Genomic DNA, 22,202 nt, shown 5'->3' on the forward strand with positions numbered 1-22,202 from the left:
TAGGCAGAACATATAGGAATAGGATTCAAGGTGAAAACTTATATACTCTTAGAACCTTAAAGCAAAAGTGTAATCAGACTTGCCAGTGAGAATGAGAATTGAAATAAGGACCTTTTCTCTTACCCCCCTCCAAAAAAAAGTCTATATGTGTTGCATGGATATCAACAGAAGTTAAAACAAAATTTATAAAGAAAAATGATTTTTAAAATAGGACATGGAAGCTGACTGGAAATGTAGGACAAGGGAAAGATAAAAGATGACTCCTGAGATTAAAATCACAGGTAATGAAAAAAATGATGGTGCCACTGGCAGAGAAGTCAGGAAGTAGACAAGGTGTAAGATGAGAGTTGAACATTTCAGTTTTATACATGTAAAACTTAAAATGCTCATGGCATAATCAAGTAATGCACAGCAGGAAATATTAGTCTGCTGGGGTGGGGAACATGCAGTCTTGAGGCCACACATAGCCCTCTAGGTCCTCAAGTTTGACCTTTTGACTGAATTCAAACTTCGTAGAATAAATTTGTCCCCCTCCTCACCCACACATAGTTTTCATTTTTTAGTGGGAGCAGCACAGGATGAGTTAGCATTTTCCCCCAACAACCACCCCCCTCTTCTGAACTTCCCTTTTCCCATGGAGGGTACCACAATCTTTAAAGTTGTCCAGGTTCTTAACCTCCTTATTATACTTGACTCATTGAATTAAAATTGCTCTCTCCAAAGTTACTAGAGATTTATCAGTCATCAAGTCTACTGGCCTTTTCTCAATCTTCATCTTTCTTTACTTCTTAGCAGCATCTGAGATTGTTCACTATCCTCTCCTCTGAAATTCTCAGCATTTCTGGATTCATGAAAATGATGTTACCTATAAAAACTTTCATATATGTACACTTTAAAAACTTGAAAACAAAAATTTCTAACCTGTTTAATAATCTTTCAAAGAGTTTCAGTGGGTTTTAAATCCATTTGTTTAAAACAGAAAAAAAAATGTGACACCTTCCATTTAGCTCACAAGAACTGAACAGTAAAGGAGATTGATGGAATTGAAAAATTATCATAATTTAGTAAGCATAGAGAAAAACGTACTTCCAGTTAGACCTACATATATTTGCGAGGTATGTTTTTCAGTGATGGTAATCAATAAAACCAAGTCTCAAAACATCCCAAACTTAGAATCAGACCTCTGAATCAGTGCTAAAAATTTTAAAAAATAATGAGACATATTTAATCATTACTTTCAAAAGCAAAAAAGTCTTTTGTACTGTTATTACTGTCATATTACTTCATCTTTACTTCCTTTTAAATTTTAATTTTCTGTATTTATAATGTACATAATTATCAGTATAGTGGGAGTAAACCTATACTTTACAAATAAATAAATATGCATATATCAAGAGCACATGCTCAATTTTTTAAAAAATTAAAAGCAATGTGCAATCAAGAAAGTTTAGAGACTACTGCCTTGGGCAACAGGAAGCCACGAAAGGTTCTGCCCAGAGGAGTAAATGCAACCAGATACATGTATGAAGAAAATAAATGCCTGGCATCAATGTGAAGGATGATTTGGAGGCTGAGAAAACCTGTTAGAAGAAAACTGATTTTAGAGAGACGGCAGTGGGAGTGATGAGGATTAGTACTTGACTGGACATGAGATGAAGGAGAAGGAAGAGGCTTTCAGACCTTGGAGACTGGGTGACAAAAGGTACCATGGACAGAAACAGAAGAACTGAAGGAGGAATCCCTTTGGGTGGAGAAGGTGTGCTAAGTGATACAAAAGGACGAAGCAAACATACTGTACATGTAAAACAAAGCCCCCTAAGTGACTCTGTCCTTCAACGGCAGGAGTAAATTTTACACGGAGATGATGCAAAGCTTCAGCTTTACTTCTTTCAGAATCCACATGAAGTCATTCAGTAATTCTGATTCATACTCATATAGTGTAAAATAAACAAAACTGTTAATTTTAAAGTAGAACTCCTTGACGGAGGGGGATGGTCCACCTATTCCGAAAGATATTCTAGGAGAAAACATTCAGATGGATGGAAAATGACAACTGTGAGATTAGGCAAAGACTGAACCAAGGCGTCCTGGCCCCTTGCAAAACGTGATGCGCAAAGAACCGCCATCCGAGCGCTCCGTTCCTCCAAGCTGGTCACAGGACAGCGAAGCCCGGCCTCATGGACCTCGAAGGCTGCGCAGAGCCCGGCGGGTCAGCACCAGCCGGCACTTTCTGAACCGTACATTGGGGGGTGCTCATCACTTTCCAAGCGTCACCCACTCCAAGGAGCCTGCCCGGGCTCGCCCACTACGGCTTTCCGGGAGCCATGGCAACGGGCGACCGGCCTCCCCTCCGGCCCCAGCCCGCGGACCTGTCCTGCTCTCGCTCGGGACCACGGTGGCGCTGGCCAGGCTACGAGTCCGGGCTGAACCAGGCCTATTTACAGGAGAGGAGTTTGGAGGGAGACCATGAAAGGGGAGAGAGAAGAATGGCCTATGGAGAGAAAGGCCCTGAGGCATTCATCCCTTCGGGGACGTCCGCAGCCCTTCCGAACGTGCATTGCTAGCGGGCCGTCTCCCTGGTTAAAGATCGTCTGTCGCCTCCGCGGGCTTTTGGTTTTTGTACCTTGGCACTTGGCATATAACAGCTAGGATTTAGAAAGTGCCTTAAGACAGGCAAAGCTCTTTACCAATACCTCACTTTATTCTCATAACCTGTTTAACTTCTGACTTGACCAGACGTTACAGACCGCGGGGCGTGGGGAGGGAGATGCCAAAAGGCTGCTTTTGAGCCCCGGCAGGTTCATAAGCGCTCTCCAGGGTGTTTGTTCCCCACTCCGGGCACTCACAGAGACAAAGCCCAAAGGCCCTTCAGGCCGGGCTGCAGTCGCGCTCCCCGCGGGGTTGGTCCCCCACCCCGGCCTATGGAGACACTTTTCCCTCGTTTGGAATGAGAACTACGCCCTTCCGGGGCGCGGGGAAATGGACCAGGGATGGAAGGGGAGCCTTAAGGGGACTGGTGATTCGCTCCTCCCGCCACTTCCTGCCAGAGGTTCTCCAGCGCCCGGGGGACAAGGGCCTGAGGCAGAGGGACGGGACTCGCCGCCTCTCAGGGTCGCCTTCTACGTCCTCTGCGCTCGGTCCTCCCACACACGCTAGGCGGAGAGGAGATCCTGAGGGAAGGGGGAAGCGAAACATCAATAAAGTAAAATAAAATCTTCAATTTCCTGTGTAGAAAGTCGCTCAGCAGCCAAACCCGTTGCCACTAGTAAAGATGGCGGCCGCCAGGCAGCAGCCCTATCCCAGGAATAGGTTCCCGGGCAGGGAGAGATGGGGATGGGGGTGGGGCGGGCCGCTTCCGCCATTCACAGGCGAGAGGCTCCACGCGCCGCCGGCTGCCGTCACGACTTGACGCATTGCAGGTGGGACGCGACCAATGGGGAGCGCCGGCTCTTTCCGGCCAACCACTGCAGGGTCGCCTTGGCCTATCAGGCCGTCCTTGACAAAGGGAACGCCGAGAGGCGAATCGACCGCGCGCCAACTAAGCAACCGTGTGTTGTGGCTCGTATCTCTGAAGCGATACCCCTCCGCCGGAGGATGTAGTACCTCCCTTCCTCCCGCCGCACCTCCTCCCTTCCCCCATTGAATTCACGTGCCGGTTAAGCGCGCGGCCCAGTGCGGCCGCTAGTTGCGGTGCAGCTGTTACCACCTCCCCCCTTCACTCTTCCTTTCTCTTTCTCCTTTTTTAAGCTAGCTGTAACTGTAACTAGAAACCCAGGGGCGATTCCCGGCTGCCTCCCACCCTGCTTATTTGATTAGGGTTAGCTGTTTTCCTTGGCTCTTCTCTCCCGGGCTCGTGCTGGCACCCCCTTCCAGCGAGCCGGGGCAGAGAAGGAGAGCTCCCGCTTTGGAGAGCCAAGCGGCGCCGGGCAGGAGCCTTCGCTTCAGACCCAAGGCTGGTCTTCGCCTCCTCCGTGCACTATGTTGTTAGTGCGCAGTACACCCCTGGAGCTCCCAGCGTCGTGGGGAAACCGAACCGGGAGAAGGGCCGAGGGAAGGCCGCCCTCTGCGGCACGGCTGCTGGGGCTGCGGGGCGTCTACCCGGCTGCGGAACAGACCCGCACTGCCAGACAGACAGAAAAGACCTTCCTGCAGCTCCCTCCTAAGCCCTTCGTTTCCTTGGGTCTTCCCCAGGAAGGATTGTTAGCCAAATGTTCATGGAAAGGAAAAGGCTTTCGTATTATCCTTCTAAAGCTAGTCCAACCCTTTATTTCAAAAGATGAAGAAAATAAACCGAAGGGTCTTGTCCAAGAGGACTTCAGTGTTGAATTGCTAGTTTCCCGGTCCCGGCTTCTTCTCCCAGTACTACACAGCCAGGTAGGTCACCTTGAGCCAGGTGACTTTCCCTGAAATAAAACAGCAGTGCTGGATTGCTCCAGTAATTCTTTCGGAAGGCCCTTTAATGCCAGCGATAGATCCCAATATGTAAAGAGACTAGGGAACGTAATCATAAAAGATCTGAGAGCCTAGGTGCAAACTCGGTATGAGTCCAGTAGCATGACAGCACCCAAGAAAACTAACTCCGTCTCGGGCTGCAACAGAGACGCAGTGTCCAGAACAAGAAAAGGCCCGTCCTCTCTCCTGGTCATACCATATCTGAAGCATTAGGTTCATTTCTGGGGATGACATTGTAGAAAAGACAGACGATCTGAAGATTAGCCAGGAAAGGACAACCAGGTCAACTGCAGGTCTTGCCTTACGAGCCTCTGTTGAAGGCATTGAGGGTGAGACGAAACACAGGACTTAAGAGTTGTCTTCCGTCAACAAGCATTTTTTAAGTGCCTTTTCTATCGGGTGGTGTGCTAGGTGCTGGGATACAAAGTAAATTAAGCAGTCCTTACCCTCAAGCAGATTGCATGCTATTGGGGGATACAATGTATACATACATACATATATGTATCTCTACAGAATAAATTCATGGTAGTTTAAGGAGGGAGGGCAACAGGGAGGGAAACTTCACGAAGATTTGAATTTTGAAGGAACTAAGAAATTCTGTTGAGGCAGAAGTGAGCGGGGAATTTGTCCCTAGAATACAGGGCAAGAAAAGCAAGGACAAGGGAGATTGGAGTGTTGTGTTTGCTGAACACCAAGAAGACCAGTTTAACTAGACTGCTGTCTTGTAGGTCTAGAATGCTGGAAGGAAAGAGGCTGGAAAAAAAGGTGTATCGGGGCATGGTTGAAAAGGGCTTTAAAAGCCAAAGAGATGGGTTTATATTTCATCTAAAGGCTAAATCAGTTAAATGAGGGATTTGGACTAGATGACCTCTAAATCTATGATCCTCTGATTCTTGTTCAAGTATGGGTTAGACTAAGTGGCCTCTGAGGTCTTTTCTAACCCTGACATTTCTGATTCTGTAATATTAACTGTTGATAACATTTGGGGAACTTCATCTTCCATCAATCAATCAACAAATTAAATGCTTCCTATGTGCCAGACACTGTTAAGCTATGGTGATGCAGAGAAAGAATGGAAAAAAAAGCCTATGTTCTAATGAGAGACAACATGTACATAACTTGGTATGTAGAAGATACATAACATATCTAGTTACATACATAACCTTAAAGGGGAAGGCACTAGTGCCTATGGGGGAGAGAGATGACCAAATCTTCTACAAAAGATTAAGTTAAGTCTTGAAGAAACTCAGAGATTCTAAGAGGTAGAGATGAAAGGGGACATAATTCTAGGCAGGTGGACAGTCAGTGTATAGTCAGAGAGTTGGGAAATGGAGCAGCAAGTATGGCTGGATTACAGAGGGCCTGGAGGATAGTGATGTATAAGTATACTAGAAAGATAAGAAGGAGTCAGTTGTGAAGAACTCTAAATGCCAAACACAGCAGTTTATATTTGAGCCTAGAGGTAACAGGGAGCCACTGGATTGTGGAAGGGTACTCAAAGCAGAACATAAATGTTTAAGGGTAGAATTGGCCACTCTGCACTTGGAAGGAGTATAGCTCTTCCATACTGGAGGTGTGTGCGTGTGTGTGTACACATGCATATCTGTGTATATATGTGTGTATACACATATAATATGCACATATATATAATATGCATGTATACATGTATATGTATATGCATTTATATATGTACTTCTTCCAAACTGAAGCTCTATCAGTATTTCTAGACTTTTGCGGGCTCTGTTAATAGGGCAGTTCACAACCTGTACATACATCTTCTAATCCTGTTCAACTTCTGACCACATCCAAATCCTCACAGAAACTCAACCCAACATGTTGGAGACCTTTTTTTCTAGATTTCCTAACCAATGGAGAACAATTGTTTGTTGATTATTTTTTGCTCTTGATACAGATCTAGCCCACCTCTTTTTCTGAATCATGCATTTCTTTGATAATGTCTTTTACACTACTTCCCCATAGTGCTTTCTTGGCAACATGTTATCTTCTACACACACTAAATAGGTGGAAAGACACATTTAGAAGCATTATTTCTATTGCATCACTTTCAAAGTATGAGAGATGGTAGCACCATATACAGGGTAACTTTATTCTTCATTATTATCCTTTTCTGAAGATCGCAGTTATGGGTATCATCCATGTGTCCATTTCTGCATTTAATTTCTGTAAAGATTTATTAATATGTGGTTCTACTGTTAGTTGCAGTTCCTGTTGCTGTTTATCTGTTCCTTAGGTTCTTATTCAAAACTTTTGTTCAAGGCAAAAAGCTGTCTGTTTCATAGGTGGTTGGTATTAGGCCTAAAAAGATACTTGACAAATAAATGACTATCTTAACAATTTTTCTAGGAGCAGTTGTGATGGGGAGTAAATGAGGTAATATATGTAAAGTTTTTTGTAAACCTCTAAGACTACATAAATGTCAATTACTGTTTTTATTCATCAGAAAAAAATTGGTACAAATAAATAATGCTTTTTTTCTTTTCTTGTGTGTACACCATAAGGAATATTTGACTCATGCCAGATTATATAGTATCTGAGATAAGAGTGAATTTCAGCTGTGACAATCACTTCTCATCTGCAAAATGAGAGGGTTGGTTTTGATTTCATTCTATTCAACAACCGTTATTAAACACTTGCTCTGTGCAAGGTTAGGTGCTGAGGATACATAGAAAGACAGGAAACTAAAACAGCTCCTGCCCTTGGAGAGCTTAATGGTCTCTAAAGCTGATTTCAACTCTAAAATTCTGTTCCTCTCTGTAAAACTTAGCTCTGCTCACAGTAGTCCTTCTGTGAAGGTAAATTAAATGAGATCATGGATTTGAAAGCAATTTGAAAATTATAAAGCATAATAGATATACATTTTAACCCTAATATCGTTTAATCACATACATGTATGTATACGTATGTGTGTATGTATATATATAAGCCATAAAACAATATAGAAATGAGAACTCATTATTACTTGATTCTCATAATTACCTTGGGAAATGGATAGGGTATGACTATATTATCCCTATCTTAGAAAACAGGCCCAGAGAGGCTGAGTTTACTAGGGAATAACAGCTATTTGCTATCCAAATGTGTAGTCCACCTCCACAATTTTATCTTGTAACTTTGAGACTTTTTAATTTTTGCTTCTACTTGACTAAATATTAGACTGGTTTCTAATAATATGGAATAAGGTGCTTCTTTCTGGTTGGCAGTTAAATTCCTTAAGACAAGTATTACACTGTTAAAAGTATCTTATTGATGTGAAGTGTTAATTCAGCTGCCAAAAGAAGCAATATTTACTGAGTATCTGCTAGGTACATCAGATCAGGATCATTTTTTATCTTTCAATACAATTTGAATTATGAGGTTCTCAATTTTTTAATTATGAAAATATCATGGTGGAGTGGTTCATTTACTGTCTTTCCTTACATATCAGAGCCTGCCACAAAGCAGTTTTTTATATGTGATTCCTTTTTTTTTTTTTTTTGTGGAGACACAAACTTTTGGAAGAAAAATTATTAGAATTACCTGCCTCACTCAAACAAAATGCTCATTTTCTCCTTTCTATTCTTTTTATTTTTTGGTCATTTCCTTGATGCACTGTACTGAGCTTTCAGGAGCCTTCCTTGAGAATTAAAAAAAAGTTGGATATTCTCAGCTTAAGCAGGGTTAAACTACTATATTTTAAGCATTTTAAAATACAGCATCATTCTCTGGAGGAGGAATTCTTGTAAGCTCAGTTCTCAATCTGTATAATTAAACATAATGTATTAATACTTGTAATCTCCCTTCTAGATCATTGAAGAATATTGGAGACTCCCTAGGTATTAGGACACTACTCATATTACCTTTCAAATTCCCAATCAAATCAGGTTAAGATTTGTATCTTATTCTTTTTCACACTTAGTCTTTTAAAAACTTTAATCAAAGATTTTAATTGTAGGAAGATTATTGATTAGAAAGCCCTTGAAGAGCAAAGGTTCTTAACCTTTTTTGTTTCATGGACCTCTTTGGCATTGTGGTACAGCCTATCTACCCTTTCTCAAAATGTTTTTATAAATGAATAAAATAAAATACATTAAAAAGGAAAACAATTATTGATAAATATAGACTTTTTTTTTTTAAAAGTTCACTGATCCTTAGTTAAGAACCCCTATAAAGTAATGTCACAATTCTCCAGGCCTCAAAATGGCTATGGAAAAAACGGCAAGGTTACTTTGCTTTTGGACTTTGTTTTCATATAGGGATAGGCTATCCTGAATTGTTCACAGTGCTTAGGCCTTATCTATACTGCTTGTTTAAAATCTTTGACCTTCGTTTAAATTGCTGACACTTTCCTGTTGTTAAGCATTTTTATCTTATGTTTCTTTGCTTCAGTCTTCTTTGGGCAGTGTTTCCCTTTCTGGTTCCCAGAAATTCTTAGAGACCAGTTAGTGAAATAAAATCCTAGTGTAGCTGTGCATTTTGCTTACTCTGGGAGCTTTTGGAAAAATAAATAAAAAGTAATGTGACTATGTACTGTCATGTTTTTAATAAAATTCTGAATTATTGTCACAGCAAAGTGCTAACCTAAGCAATCCACCTATTTTTCAAGGTAAGGCTGAAGTTGGTTTCTAAAAAATCTAAACTCCTATAACCTTAATTAAATAAAACAGTTATGATTGGGTTCATTAACTCACTTGGCTAGCTTATAATGCTGTTGTTTCAGTCTCTAAGACACCTTTTAGTTTCAGTGAAAGAAAAATTCAAAATCATTTTCATGCACTCCTAAACAACCAAGTGATTTCCACCCCCACCCTCCACCCTCTAACCTCCACCCCCAACAAAAGTTGCTGACAAAGGGGAGTAGGTGATAAAGTGAAAATGACTGAATGGAAACCCTTGTCACCACTGTAAAAGTCAACTCAGAGGATATGCTCCCAACTAGATAAGGTACAAAGTACTCAGTACTGCTAAGTAACCCTTTCTATTTTCTATTTTTATTTAAGATTTGAGAAACAGAAATGTTTTAGTAATATACCTGGATCAATCTGTTCATGAATTGCTGTGGCCAAAAATATGGAGTGGATCGATATAGGGATTTTACCATGGGCATTTGTATTTGTCAATTCTAAATTGAGGTAGAAAATCAAAAGAAGCTCATACTTATGAATTTTAAAATTAAAAATTGGCAAAAATATTCAGCTATTATTTATTTTGGGGCAACTAGGTGGTACAGTGGATAAAGTACTGCTGGGCCTGGAAGACCTGAGTTCAAATTTGGCATCAGATACTTACTAGCTGTGTGATCCTGGGTAAGTCACTTAACCCTGTTTGCCTTAGTTTCTTCATCTGTAAAATGAGCTGCAGAAGGAAATGGCAAACCACTCCGGTATCTCTGCCAAGAAAACCCCCAAATGGGGTCACAAAGAATCTAAAAAAATGGAAAATTACTTTTTAAATGTTGTTTCCCATATTTCCAGTTTTTCCAAAACAGTTGCAGATGTTAAACTTTTGTAAAGTTGAGATAGAATTTAAATGTGAAATTGTCAATTTTCTGAGAAACTACTATCAACATTCTGTGGGAGTGGATGTGGGCTTACTGGGAGGCCAAAATAGGCCTGGGACACCTATCTATGGGCAGCACTACACAAAATCCAAAAATTAAAGCCTTTCTCAAGTTCTTCAGAAAGTCTCAGAGACAATTCAAACATTGAAAATAATACTTTATATTCAGGAGGTAATTTTAAAAAATGACATATATTTGTATATATACATGTATATGTATGAATCTATATATGTATACACAAATATGTAGTCCATACATTTGATTTAATTGGTATAGAGAGCTTCTGAAAGGAAATTGCAGATCCCCTGTAATTTATAGTCTTAGAATTACAGAAAAGTTACATGACTTGCCCTGGATCTCACAGCCAGGATATGTCAGTCATGACTTAGACCCAAATCTTCCTGACTCAGAACATGGATCTTCTATCTAGATATCATCCACAGTGGCTATTTAAACCAGTGTAGCAGAGAGTTGAATTAGGGGTCACCCCAAGGAGCATGAGTGGGAATGGGGCTGTGATGAACCTATGTAACATATTTGGTGTAGAACCTATACCTCATCCCTTCCCAGTGATAAATGTTTTTTGGCTGAGTCACTTCTGACGGAGTACTGAGCCTGCTCCTCTTTTGCTGAAGGGGCATGCTAGACTAGAGATGATGGTCACTTGGTCCCTGTGGTGGGGAGAGGGACAGCTATGCCAAAAAGGATTGACCACTTAGCCAACGGAAACTTCCTACCCAGTAGACTTACAAATATTTTTTTTTCTGTGCCTATCTCTCTTCTCCTGAACATGTGTTTAGGACACTGATAGATTTTCTTAGACTTTTGTCAGAAGAGGTGAGAGAGAGAATTTCCCTCTTTCTTCCTCTCTCCAGGGGCAATTATGATAGCTGAATGCACATGGCAGAGAGTACATGTTTACTTTGACTGAGGCCCAGGCTGGACCTCAAGTCCTTCACTGCATTTTTCTGATTTGTGTTTCAGTTGTTAGCATTGGTAGAAACCTTTTATGTTTGAGAAGTTGGCAACTTCTCTGCTAGTTCCAAGTACTAGTTGCTTCAAAGGAGGTGATCTTTTTTAATATTCTCTCATTGGTAGAGAAGTTGATCACTGAAAGGATGCTACAGATGAAAGGACTCTTTTCAAAGACACCTATGCTTTCTAGAATATAGAGACCATGAGTTCTTTGAACATGTAGATCAGAGGTGAAAGTGAAATGCCTATTCAGCAATTTCACAAACTATATTGTATTTTAAGTATATGTTAATGCACGTTTTAGCATCTTTTGTGTTTTAGGCATTTCTTTTGTGGTGGAGAAATATGTAGTTTTCCTATACTTTATCTTCTTTGTATATTGAATGTCTTTTACAAGGGTCTCTGTGAATCCCTTTTAGGGAGACTCATTCCTAATTTGTTTCAACAATTTCCCCCAATATTCTACTCTGGGATAGGGGCATAATGAGCCAGAGAATGCTAGAAAAGCTTGATCCCTTCTCTTTGGATATCAGGCTCTCCTAGGATTGAACTTATTCTGTAGGTCTTCGTACACAGAGGTCTTTATCAGGAGAGGATGCCTCTGCCCCCAGGAACCAGGTCTTTAGACATTAAAATTGAAAGTTAAAATTACGTATTTTTGAAAAGTTGTTATACTTTTTCCTTTTCAAAAACTTTTGGTCAATTTTTAGGTTTTTTCTTTTCTTAAGTTACTATAATCACTTGACTTGAGAGTTATAGACAAGTGGGAATTTTGAAACACCAAAATTCAGCCCCTATAACTTACAGTCCTTAGGGAACGCAAATCATTTTATAGTACAGAAATGATTTCAGATGCAATCATGATTCCCAAAGTAAGTCATTGGCATTACCACCATAGCAGTAATCTCTGGGTACAGGATTTATTAAAAAGTGACCCAGAGTCTCTAGTTAGAATAAATGGAAGAAACTCAAAAAGAACCTTTACTTAAAGGAAATCAGTTCCAGTTTCCCAATTGTGTCAAACTATTCATTCCAATTTTTTCCACTACAGGAGTCAGGGAGAGGATATATGTGAAAATGTGAAGAATTTCAAAGCAGAGAGGGAATGCTTAGAGATAGGGTGGCTGAGCAGCAGTTCCCACCCTAATTTAAGCTTGGTCAAAGCTTTGTGTGAGTAATGGTCAGAGTAGGAAAAATCAGTTCACTAATAATCACTAGCCTTGGCATTCACTTATACTTTGAAACTATGATGAACTCATCATTTCATTAGTGTGGGCACTCTTTATAATGCACAGCAGAGCCTCTCCATATCTTCTTATCCTGTGTGATTTGTGTCCATTATTCCACAGAGAACACACACACAAAAGTTCATCCCCCAAAAGACTGGAAGCCTTCCTCTGATTATTTTAATATCTTGGAAGGTACCAGTATGCTATGTGGGTTGCCAGTCAGTCAATAAACATATCAACTATGTGCCAGCCACTATGAGCATTAGATTGTCCATATTTTTCTTGGTACATGACTTAGTCACATATATTTTACATGACTTCTTGCATACAAGTTATCTTTCGTTATGTGCTATAGCCAATTTATGCCTGTTATGACTCTTTTTATTGGTCTTTGGGCTATTTGTTATTTTACTTTTTCTAAAATTGTGGTGTTTCACAATTTGTAGCAACGTAGTACCAATAAAAAATATGAGCATTTGTGGCAGCAAACTACTTGAAAGTATTGAAAGCCCTGCAAAATTTCCCAAACATCATCCAACCCAACCTTTTACTCCTTTGGGCCTTATTTATTGTCCATCTGCAGTACTTGTCCAAGATATACCTATTGAGAGACTAATTAAATGAGCTATCTGTATAGTTGCATTGTGGCCTTAAATAAATTACCTCTAAGATCTTAGACAAGCCACTAGCCTTTAGGTTGAACTAAATCATTTCTAAGCTTTTGGATTTTAAGAAGGTTGGATGCAACTTAAAGGAAAAGGGGGTGCAAGGACATTCTAGTCAGTGGGAACGTTGTGAGCAAAGGTATAGAGGTGGTAAGGCATGGGGCATAAATTGAGATAGAGTGAGTAGATAACGTTTTACTTTCCCATGTGAGACAGGTAGTATAATTATTATTATCCCCATTTTATAGATGAAATAATTGAATTTCTCAAAACTCAAGTGATTTGTCAAAGTACTCAGCTGCTAGGTGGCAGACCTGGGACCTAAGTCTTCTGACTAGTAAAGGTCATTCTGCATAAGGGACTACTAGTAAGAGGTAAAGTCAGCTTAAGAACAGATTGAGGAGGACCCTAAATGCCAGTCTAACAAGGTCAAACTTTATCTTGTGGGCATTAGGAAGCTACTGAAAGTTTTTGAGTGAAATAACATGTTTTAGGAAGATTAATCTTTTGGGAGATTAATATGCTGAATAGATGACAAAACCTAGACCCAAGAAAATTTCCTCAGGTGAGAATGACGGCCTAAAACTAAAAGGATGAAATCTGCTCTCACCAACTTTCTGCCTGGCCCAGACACCATGCCTTGGAGGGCTTACCCTTTTCCCTTTGGAATTCTGTCCCTGGGATCCTGCTGTCCTAATTGAGGAGTACCTCACATCATTAACTAAATGTTAAGGTAAGGCTGATTTTAGTCATGCTTCACTTTATTCCCCAGCCATCTTCTCCCCAGACATTTTGCCTCATATCCTCCACCTATCTCCTTCTTCTCCACCTCTTGTCCCTACACCTTTCCAGCTCTGGAACCATAATCAAACTAATGTTATCATTACTACTGGAAAGGGTGTGTTGATCTATACTCTTATGCATCCATTCACCATCCAGGTAACTTTCCAAACCAAAATCCCTTCCTGGTACCATTCTCCCATAAGTATTAACTCACTTCAGTAGAATGTTAGCTCTTTGTATCCCCAGAGCTTAACACAGTGCTTGATATATGATAAATGACTTTTCATTCATTCATAAATGTAAAATATTACATTTAGATTTTTAAAGAGATGTACAGGTATAGGATGAAAGAGAAGATATAAATGAATGAAAAAGTATTAAGTACTTACTGCACTAATTAATTGAGGGAGACATAGGTAGTATCAACCTGACTGAACTGGCCTCTAACCCTGTGGGTGGACAGAGTCAAACAGAACAGGCTAGAGACAGCAGAGTCAGGAATTAAACAGAAGTTTAATTTCAAAGTGAGGGAAATGACTTGCAAACAAGGACACAAATGCAGAAGCCCCACCCCTAATGGGGGGACCCAAGGCAGTGTGGGGAGATCTCCATATGTATACATATGGCTACTCAGTGAGCCTTGACAATGAGAAGTAACAGCAACAATGAGACAAGTTTGATTAATACTTCATGATCAGAACATAGGTCCAGTGCTTCTCTGAGCTCAGAGAACACCTGGTGCTGGTCAAAGCAATACAATAATTATGCGATTTTGCCAGAGGGTGAGATCATCCAGAGGGTAAGTGCAAAGACTGTTGATACACCAAGCTCAGGATACAGCTGCTTGCTGGGCCTTAGTTCTGGAAAACAGAGTGTCTCCTACTATCTTAACAGTAGACATTTAATAAATCCTTGTTGACTTGACATATTAGAAGGATCAGCATTAGGGTGGGTGGTAAGGGCTGGTGGCTTTCAGTCTTCTCAGAAAGATTGTAGTTGATGATTCCTTGTTCATCCAAGTGGTGTGTGACCATGTACAGATATAACCAGTGTGTGGGGTGGGGAAGAAAGGAGGTTTGAGTGTCTCAACTCACTATTTTCTGGGAAGGGGATAGTAGGCCCAGGGGAAGAAGTAGATCTGGGGTTCTGAGTTTACTCAGAGGGGTAGAGATAGGAGAATCACACAGACAGGAGAGGGAAAGGAGAAGAGGTTATTGGCAGGAAGTTTAAAGGCAATGGCTCCCGATGTGGTTAGCTACACTGGGCTCTAGGGTACACGGTAAGCACTGGACAGGAGGGGTATAGCTTGGCTTGACATGGTTAGAAAGCAGTTCATGTGGGAAAAAACCAGGATTCTAGTAGACAGCAAGTTCAATGTAATCTCAGAACTCATTTAATAGCTGTATATGCTATTCATTCTGAAGAAGGTGATATTCCTAATATAGATTTTCCTTGTTAAAAGATATCTTTGGTATTGTGTTCAGTTCTAGGCATGATATTTTTGAAGGAACCCTGATATACTGGAATGGATACAAAACTAAATGAGAATCAGGATGTTCATCCTAGAGAAGAAAAAAAAAATTTTTGGTCAGGGGGAAAAGGTTGATTGTTGTCTTCAGTTATTTGCGAGGCTTTCTGGAAGAAGGCTATTTTACTTGGTCTAGACAGAATATAATTAGAATCAGGGAGCAGAAGTTATAGGAAAACAAAATTTGGCTGGACTTAAGGAAAAACTTCCTAAGGATTAGAGGCCTTTTGAAATCCATCTTAATTCTAGTGCCTTCTCTCTTAATGATTTATAATTTATTTTGTACATAGCCTGTTTATTCATAGTTATCTGTACGTTGTTCTCAAATTGGACTGTAAGCTCCTTGAAGGTAGGGACTCTTTTTTTTTAACCTTTCCTTGTATCCCCACTTCTTAGCACATAGTAGGTGTTTAATAAGTGTTTATTGACTGACAGATATAGAAGACATTGCCTTGGGGTTCAAGCAAAAACTGGATGATGACTTCTTAGGAGTTTTGTAGAGGGAATTCATGCTTTCAGGTTGGGCTACATAACCTCTGAGGTCCTTTCCAACTCTTTTATAGAGATACTCTTTTAAAGTGTGACTTTAAGACATCTCGTACTGTAATCCAAATAACAGTGAGAAATCTGGAATACCTGAAGCTTAGTACTCTCTAACCAATGGTGCTGTAAGTAGCAATTTTTGTTCCTGGACCAAGTGCACAGAACCTCAACCCAATTTTTTTTTGAATTAAGTTCAATTGAGTATTAGTTAAAGACCCTGGGACATTACCCTATGGTGTGGTGACACCAAGACCCCAAGTCACCACCTGGTCTCTCTTGGGAAGCCACTACCAAGAAAGGAGAAAGCAGAGTTAGAGAGGCACAGTCATGGCAAGGGTAGGGAGGATTGGGGGCATGTAGGGGAAGAATCATGGCATCTAGTAGACTTTTTAAAAATCTAATTATTATAACTGGATGCTAAGCTCAGTTGTTACCATACTGCTAAAAGACTAAACATGGCCTCTAATTTTTGGTGCCCTAAGGTAAATAGGCACCTATTCTAATTGCCATTCTGACCACCAAACTAAATTAGAACATCAAGTTTCAATTTGAACTAGTAAGTTGCATCACTCTACAGGATCATAATGAGCATTAACTAGTACTTCTGATTTATATCTGATTTTATGCCTACTAAGAACCATGTAGGAATAAGTGGATATGTAAGAAATCATCAAGTCCAATCTCATCATTTTCAGTCTTGCTTAAAATCCTAGGTAGTATAGAAGCAGGGTCAAATTTAAACCCAGATCCTATAACTGTAAGTCCGGTACTCTTTCAATGTTTTAAATTAATTGCCTACTATGTATTAGTTACTTAGACTGCAGTCCTTCTCCTTAAAGAGATCACATTTTACCAGCTCAGCCAGTGACAGAATTGGCACAGAAGCTCTGGTTTCTAATCAACCTACTGGCAAAAATGTAACATGTCTGGTTAGTAGCTAGACAAGAATTAGAATCTCTCTGTAACAAAAACTAGCCTCCGGACACTGGAAAAAAGAAATACATCAAAGCCAGTGTAAATCAAAGTCTTCATAAATACAATCTGCAGAATGCATTGTTTGCTTCAGTGGCAGTTCTATCATTTCTAGAGTGATACGGATAAAAAGTTTTGGAGATGATTACCGTTAGTCAATACACAATGTACAAAAAATAATATCCAGTCTGATAAAGTCATTATTTTGTATTTCAGAAACTAAATTCTCATTCTGGTTTCTTAAATTCTATAAAACCTTTGGCAATCTGGGGTTTCTTGGCTCAGCTGGTTAAAGTACAGTGCTAATGAAGCCAAAGTCATGGGTTCAACCCCTTTAATGGCCAGTAACTTTGCTTTATTCCACGGATGTGGAGGTCACCCCTGACCCCTGCTAGCTGTCTTACATATTCATGACTTGGTCACAAGGAAAGACCCAGTAAAAGAGTGAATAGCCTTTACCATTATCAGGAAAACAGCTCAAAGCTTTTGCCTTATTGATGCTGGGTCATTTGGGTCATCTTTGCATACAAAGGGGGCACTTTAAAATTTTTTTTAAAGAAATTACATTTGATTAGCTGCTTACTCAGAAAATGGAGATAGACTGAAATTAAGATAAAAATAATGGCACACATTGGAAAAGCAACTCCTCCAATTCATTAGATGTGTACATTAATTAGAACTGTAGCTCTAATATGTGGCAACACAATGCACCTGTGTCATATGTTGTCTTTGAAACCCCATTCTAGCAAAGTGCCCAGCAATTAGTAGGTGCCTAATAAATACTTATAATAAATAAATGGAAGGACACATCACATAGAAACAGAGGTACTGTATTTGTTAGATTGCTACTTTTTTCTAATGGCAGGTAATCACAGTCTAAAATTTAGGTATTGCATACATATTTAGTAATTAGATTGGTGTATGATTGATAATAGTAAATTTCAAAGTACAAAAATAAATCTTGTTCATGAAGAGGATAAAGGTTAAAGTACATAATCCTGTACACATATAAATCTAAGCTAAACTCACATAAAACAGAATTCAAAATAAATGACTTGGATCTAAGTACTGGCTCTACCACTAGTTAATTTATGACACTTCATCTCTGTTTACTCAGTTTACTCATATGTAAAATGAAGGACTTGGACTAGATGATCTCTGAAAGTCCCTTTGTCCAATTTAGATGTCTGCCTATGCAGAGGCACAGAAAGGATGCTGGATTCTTCCAGGATTCCACTGTATGTACTTCCTTTACTAGAATTTCTATATATGTTTGGGTCCAAAAGCAAGGCAGTGTCTTTGGGTAGCTTTGATAAATGAACTACTTTAGTTTTAAGTTGATGTCGTTCACTTTCATTTACCCACACATCAGGCAAAATGTCTTCTGGCATCCAATGAAGCAGCAGATTTATCTTTCCAGAATCTTCTTTTCTCCTGGCTATTACAATACTATGAAAAACAACACTTGTCCCTTTCCTAAACTTTCTATATGGGCTGCGAGGTTAAAGAATATGGCTCGATGTCGTATTGCATCCAGTGTCTGTGCATCAAAGAAGTCGTGGGGTCGTGGTAATGAGTGTTGTCTTTTATTCTTTAACTTCCTCCGCTTGTTCATTCCAGCTTTAGAAGGAGATTCCTCTTTGTCCTTTGGCTGGCTGGCAACTTTTGAAGAATTCTGCTGACTAAAGTGTGTGGGTACATGACGAGTTAGCCCTCCCTGAGATGCAAAGCTGGCATTGCACCCACCAACAACACATTTGAAAGGTTTGTCTCTACTGTGTGTCAGCATATGCCTTTGTAACCAACTTTGACTCACTGAAGAGGTGTTGTATACTTTACAACCTTTCCATAGGCAAACAAATACCCCTCCTCGCTGACCATCTACATGTATGGAATGAATATGATCTGCCAGATCTGGACTAGAATTGAAGCAAGTCTGGCACTGGTCCCAACAATAGTTATAGGCAACGTTTTTGCTTGAAGAAGTAGTGCTTCCTTGTCCGTTAATCATTGCAGGAGTTGAATGCCCGCTGGAAATTGTGCTGTCTATATCCACTGCAGTACTGCTTATGCTGTCCGTGGACTCCTCAGTCTTCTTTGATGAATTTTCATCCATTTTTCTACCTAACTTTTTACCTGAAGAGCTAATCACCTCCCAAGGATTCAATTCCACTCTTTGCAGCTGATTCTCATATCTATTTATCCAGCTTCATACCTTTCCTGATCCCCAGTCTTCAGGATGCTGGATTCTTGAAAGCTATGTTAGTCAGGTTCTACCAGATCGAATATGATTAGTCTAGCTAAGTATGACAGAAGGACTTACCAAAGGTGGTGATTTTGGGGTTTCTTTTGGCCATGGTTATAGAGGAGCTGGAGCCATGTAGATGAAATCACAGATCATTCAAAGTATCAAAGTATCAACATCAGTATAAATAATTATTAAATAATACATAATTAAAAACAATGAATAATAAAAATTTTATATTTCACTTTGGAATTTTTTTTGAGGGGGGAACAGATTGAATTTACTAATCATATGTGTTAAGTTGATGTGTTTTCCCTGAGGTAACCCAGAAGGATTCTGGTTGACCAATGAAACCAACTTGTAGATAATCCATTCATGAATAATTGATAATCTATTGTAATAATGTTGTTACAAAAATAAATTAAGATAATAATTACAATAATTAAATAACAAAAATAAATTTAGATTATAAATAAATCAGTGTGAGACCCTTCCTTAATTGACCATTCTTAATGAATGTCATTTTGAAGATGCCTTTATATATATATGTGTGTGTATGTGTGTGTGTATTTTATATATATGTATGTGTGTGTATTTCATGTATACATTTATATGTGCATATAGATGTATATGTGTATATATGTATATGTGTATATGCATACATCTATACACATATACATATATATTGTATTTGTATACAATTGAAATACACACATATGTATTTATATATGTATATGTATGTATACACTTACACACATACATACATATACATACACACATGTATATATGAAATACACACACAGAATTAGAGGCCATTTAATTCAATCCATACCTGAACAAAAATGTCCACTCATGAAATCCCCAGCAAGTGGTTTCTAGCATTTGTAGGAAGACCTCTTACAATACATGGAGACCCATTTGTGTGTAGTACATGAACTCAAATTTCTCTCAGTACATGGGATAATAGTGTTCCTTAAGTATGAGACAGATGCCATAGACTCTGGACATTGCAAGTGCCAGTTTGATTTTGTTGTAGTTCTAATCATCGCTGTATATTTTTGTTTTCATTGTTCTCTTGATTCAGTACTTACATTCACAGACAGTTTTGTGATATTTTCAAGAGAGTTAATGACAAAATGGGATGCAGTGGGCTAAGGTGAAAGTAACAATGAACTGCTACTAAACTGGTTGTGTGACCTTGGGCAAGCAAGTCACGTAACTGAGATTCTTCTTTGTCTGTGCAATGAAGAGGTTGGGCTACACTAGATGACCTCTGTAGTTCCTTTCTGCACTAAAGTTTATGGCTGTATGGAATAAATATGCAATACAATAATGCAATGCCACTTATGTTGTAGAGAGAGCCCCTTGCAATAGGATCATACATTTAGAGCTGGAAGGAACCTTAGAGGTCATCAAGTTCGGCCCCCTCATTTTGCAGATGGGGAACTAAGGCCTAGAGGGCTTAAATGATTTGTTCTGGATCACCCAGCTAATAATTATAGGTAGAATTCAAACTCAGGTCTTCCTGTCAGGTCAGTGACCGATCTATGCCACAGTGCCTAAAATGCATCCCCCCAAATTACTTTGAATTTATTCTGAATATATTTTATATTTACTGTCTGTATACATATTGTTCTCCCAGTAGAATGTAAGCTCCTTAAAGACAGAGATTGACTTGTTTTTGTCTCTGTATCTGAAGAGCCTAAGATAGTGCCTGATATGTAATAAGTGCTTAATAAATTCTTGTTGAACTGAATGTATCAGTTAATATCATTAATTAGTTCTGCAAAAAACATGATATTAAGACAAAAAGCACTATGTGGAACAGTTCTATGGGAATATTCATATAAGTAACTGATGGAGTGAATGGTTTTGTAACTTTAAGGGAGGATTTGATTGTAACATATCTTGCCCATTGAGGGTATGCTGGCACATTACTCCATATCCTCTCTTGAACTTTGTGAGTGTTATGAATTGTATTTTTACGTTGCTCAGTTCATTGTGTTCATACTACTTTGCATTGTGTTTTTAAACATTTAACATTATTGCATTTAAACATTTCCATAAGACCAGTTCCACTTAAATGTCTTAGTTACATGGACTTTTTTTTAGTCCTCACTGAATTATAATCTAAATTCATAGGAAGTTGAAGAATCTTTAAAGCTGGAATGGACTTTAGAGATTATCTTGTATAGCTTTATCTAAGAGATGAGGATGTTGAAGCACATAGAGTTGAAAAGACATCAGACTAGGAACTAAGCTGGGACCAGAACTCTGGTCTCTTGGCTCCCATGTTAGTTTTCCTGTTTATCTTCAGTTTCAGGAGGTTGTATTAACTTTCAGGATTCTGACTTTAGAAAGAACTGAGTCCATGGCAAAGAGAAGTCTGTCAGCCAGAAGAATCTACCTCCTGAATTAGAACAATTTTTAAAACTGCTCTTTGAAAGATTTATGTTAGTGGTATCATTCTGATTCAGTCATATAAAATCTAATGTTGGAACCCCAATGGAAGAAGCAAAATAGGGCCCAAGTTTAATTACTTTATGCTCCAGCACTGACTCAGTGGAAGATCTTGGGCAAGTCACTTGGACCTTCTTAATTTCAGTGTGTCAAATTAGCCATAAAACTTAGTAAAGCATGACCTCATTAAAAAACCCAACAGATGTAATAGCTAATATAAGCTTTCGTATATTAAAGAATGACCAAAGAAACTCTTAACTGATTTATAACATGAAGAATCATAATGAGAGTGTTACCGTATTACATAAAAATTTATTTCCCTTTTGGAGATTGAGTTATGAGCAAGAAGAATATGTTTTACACACACACACACAGAGTTGTATTGAAATGTATTTTGAGGACAATTAAAACTAAGTGAATCGCTGAAAAGAAGAACAAATCTTACTTTAGAGAGTGAATAATTTTCAAGGCTAGAATGACCCCACTTTACAAAAATATAATAGAATCAAATTTGCTTTACATTTTAATGTTGTTTATTATTCCAATACTAGTTGCATTTAACTCTCAGAAAACTAGAAAAAAAAAGATGAGTACAAAATATCTGATGAGCTAAGTAAATTGTTAAGCAATGGAATCATTCTTAGACTTTTTCTCAGACCCCTAAAGCACTGGGTTATTAATATTCCTTGAACTGATTTTTATAGGTCCCCTTTGTTTATTTCTTTAGTTACAGTTTTCCCATTAAAAATTCTTCCTTCTCCCTCCCACATCTCCAGCTCCCAGTGAACACAGA

The 22,202-nt window shown here is 39.0% G+C and overlaps 1 protein-coding gene across 1 annotated transcript; it reads right to left on the minus strand.

Annotated features, from left to right (window-relative positions):
* Positions 1 to 17,822: 17,822 nt before the first annotated feature.
* LOC140514644 (zinc finger protein AEBP2-like) lies at positions 17,823 to 18,820 on the minus strand. The gene is given in 2 exon segments (XM_072625137.1): positions 17,823 to 18,172; positions 18,175 to 18,820. Coding segments are annotated over 2 exon segments (996 nt in total).
* Between the last annotated feature and the right edge of the window lie 3,382 nt (positions 18,821 to 22,202).

The sequence above is a fragment of the Notamacropus eugenii genome, chromosome 7, assembly GCF_028372415.1.
Source record: "Notamacropus eugenii isolate mMacEug1 chromosome 7, mMacEug1.pri_v2, whole genome shotgun sequence".
Classification (NCBI taxonomy): domain Eukaryota; kingdom Metazoa; phylum Chordata; class Mammalia; order Diprotodontia; family Macropodidae; genus Notamacropus; species Notamacropus eugenii.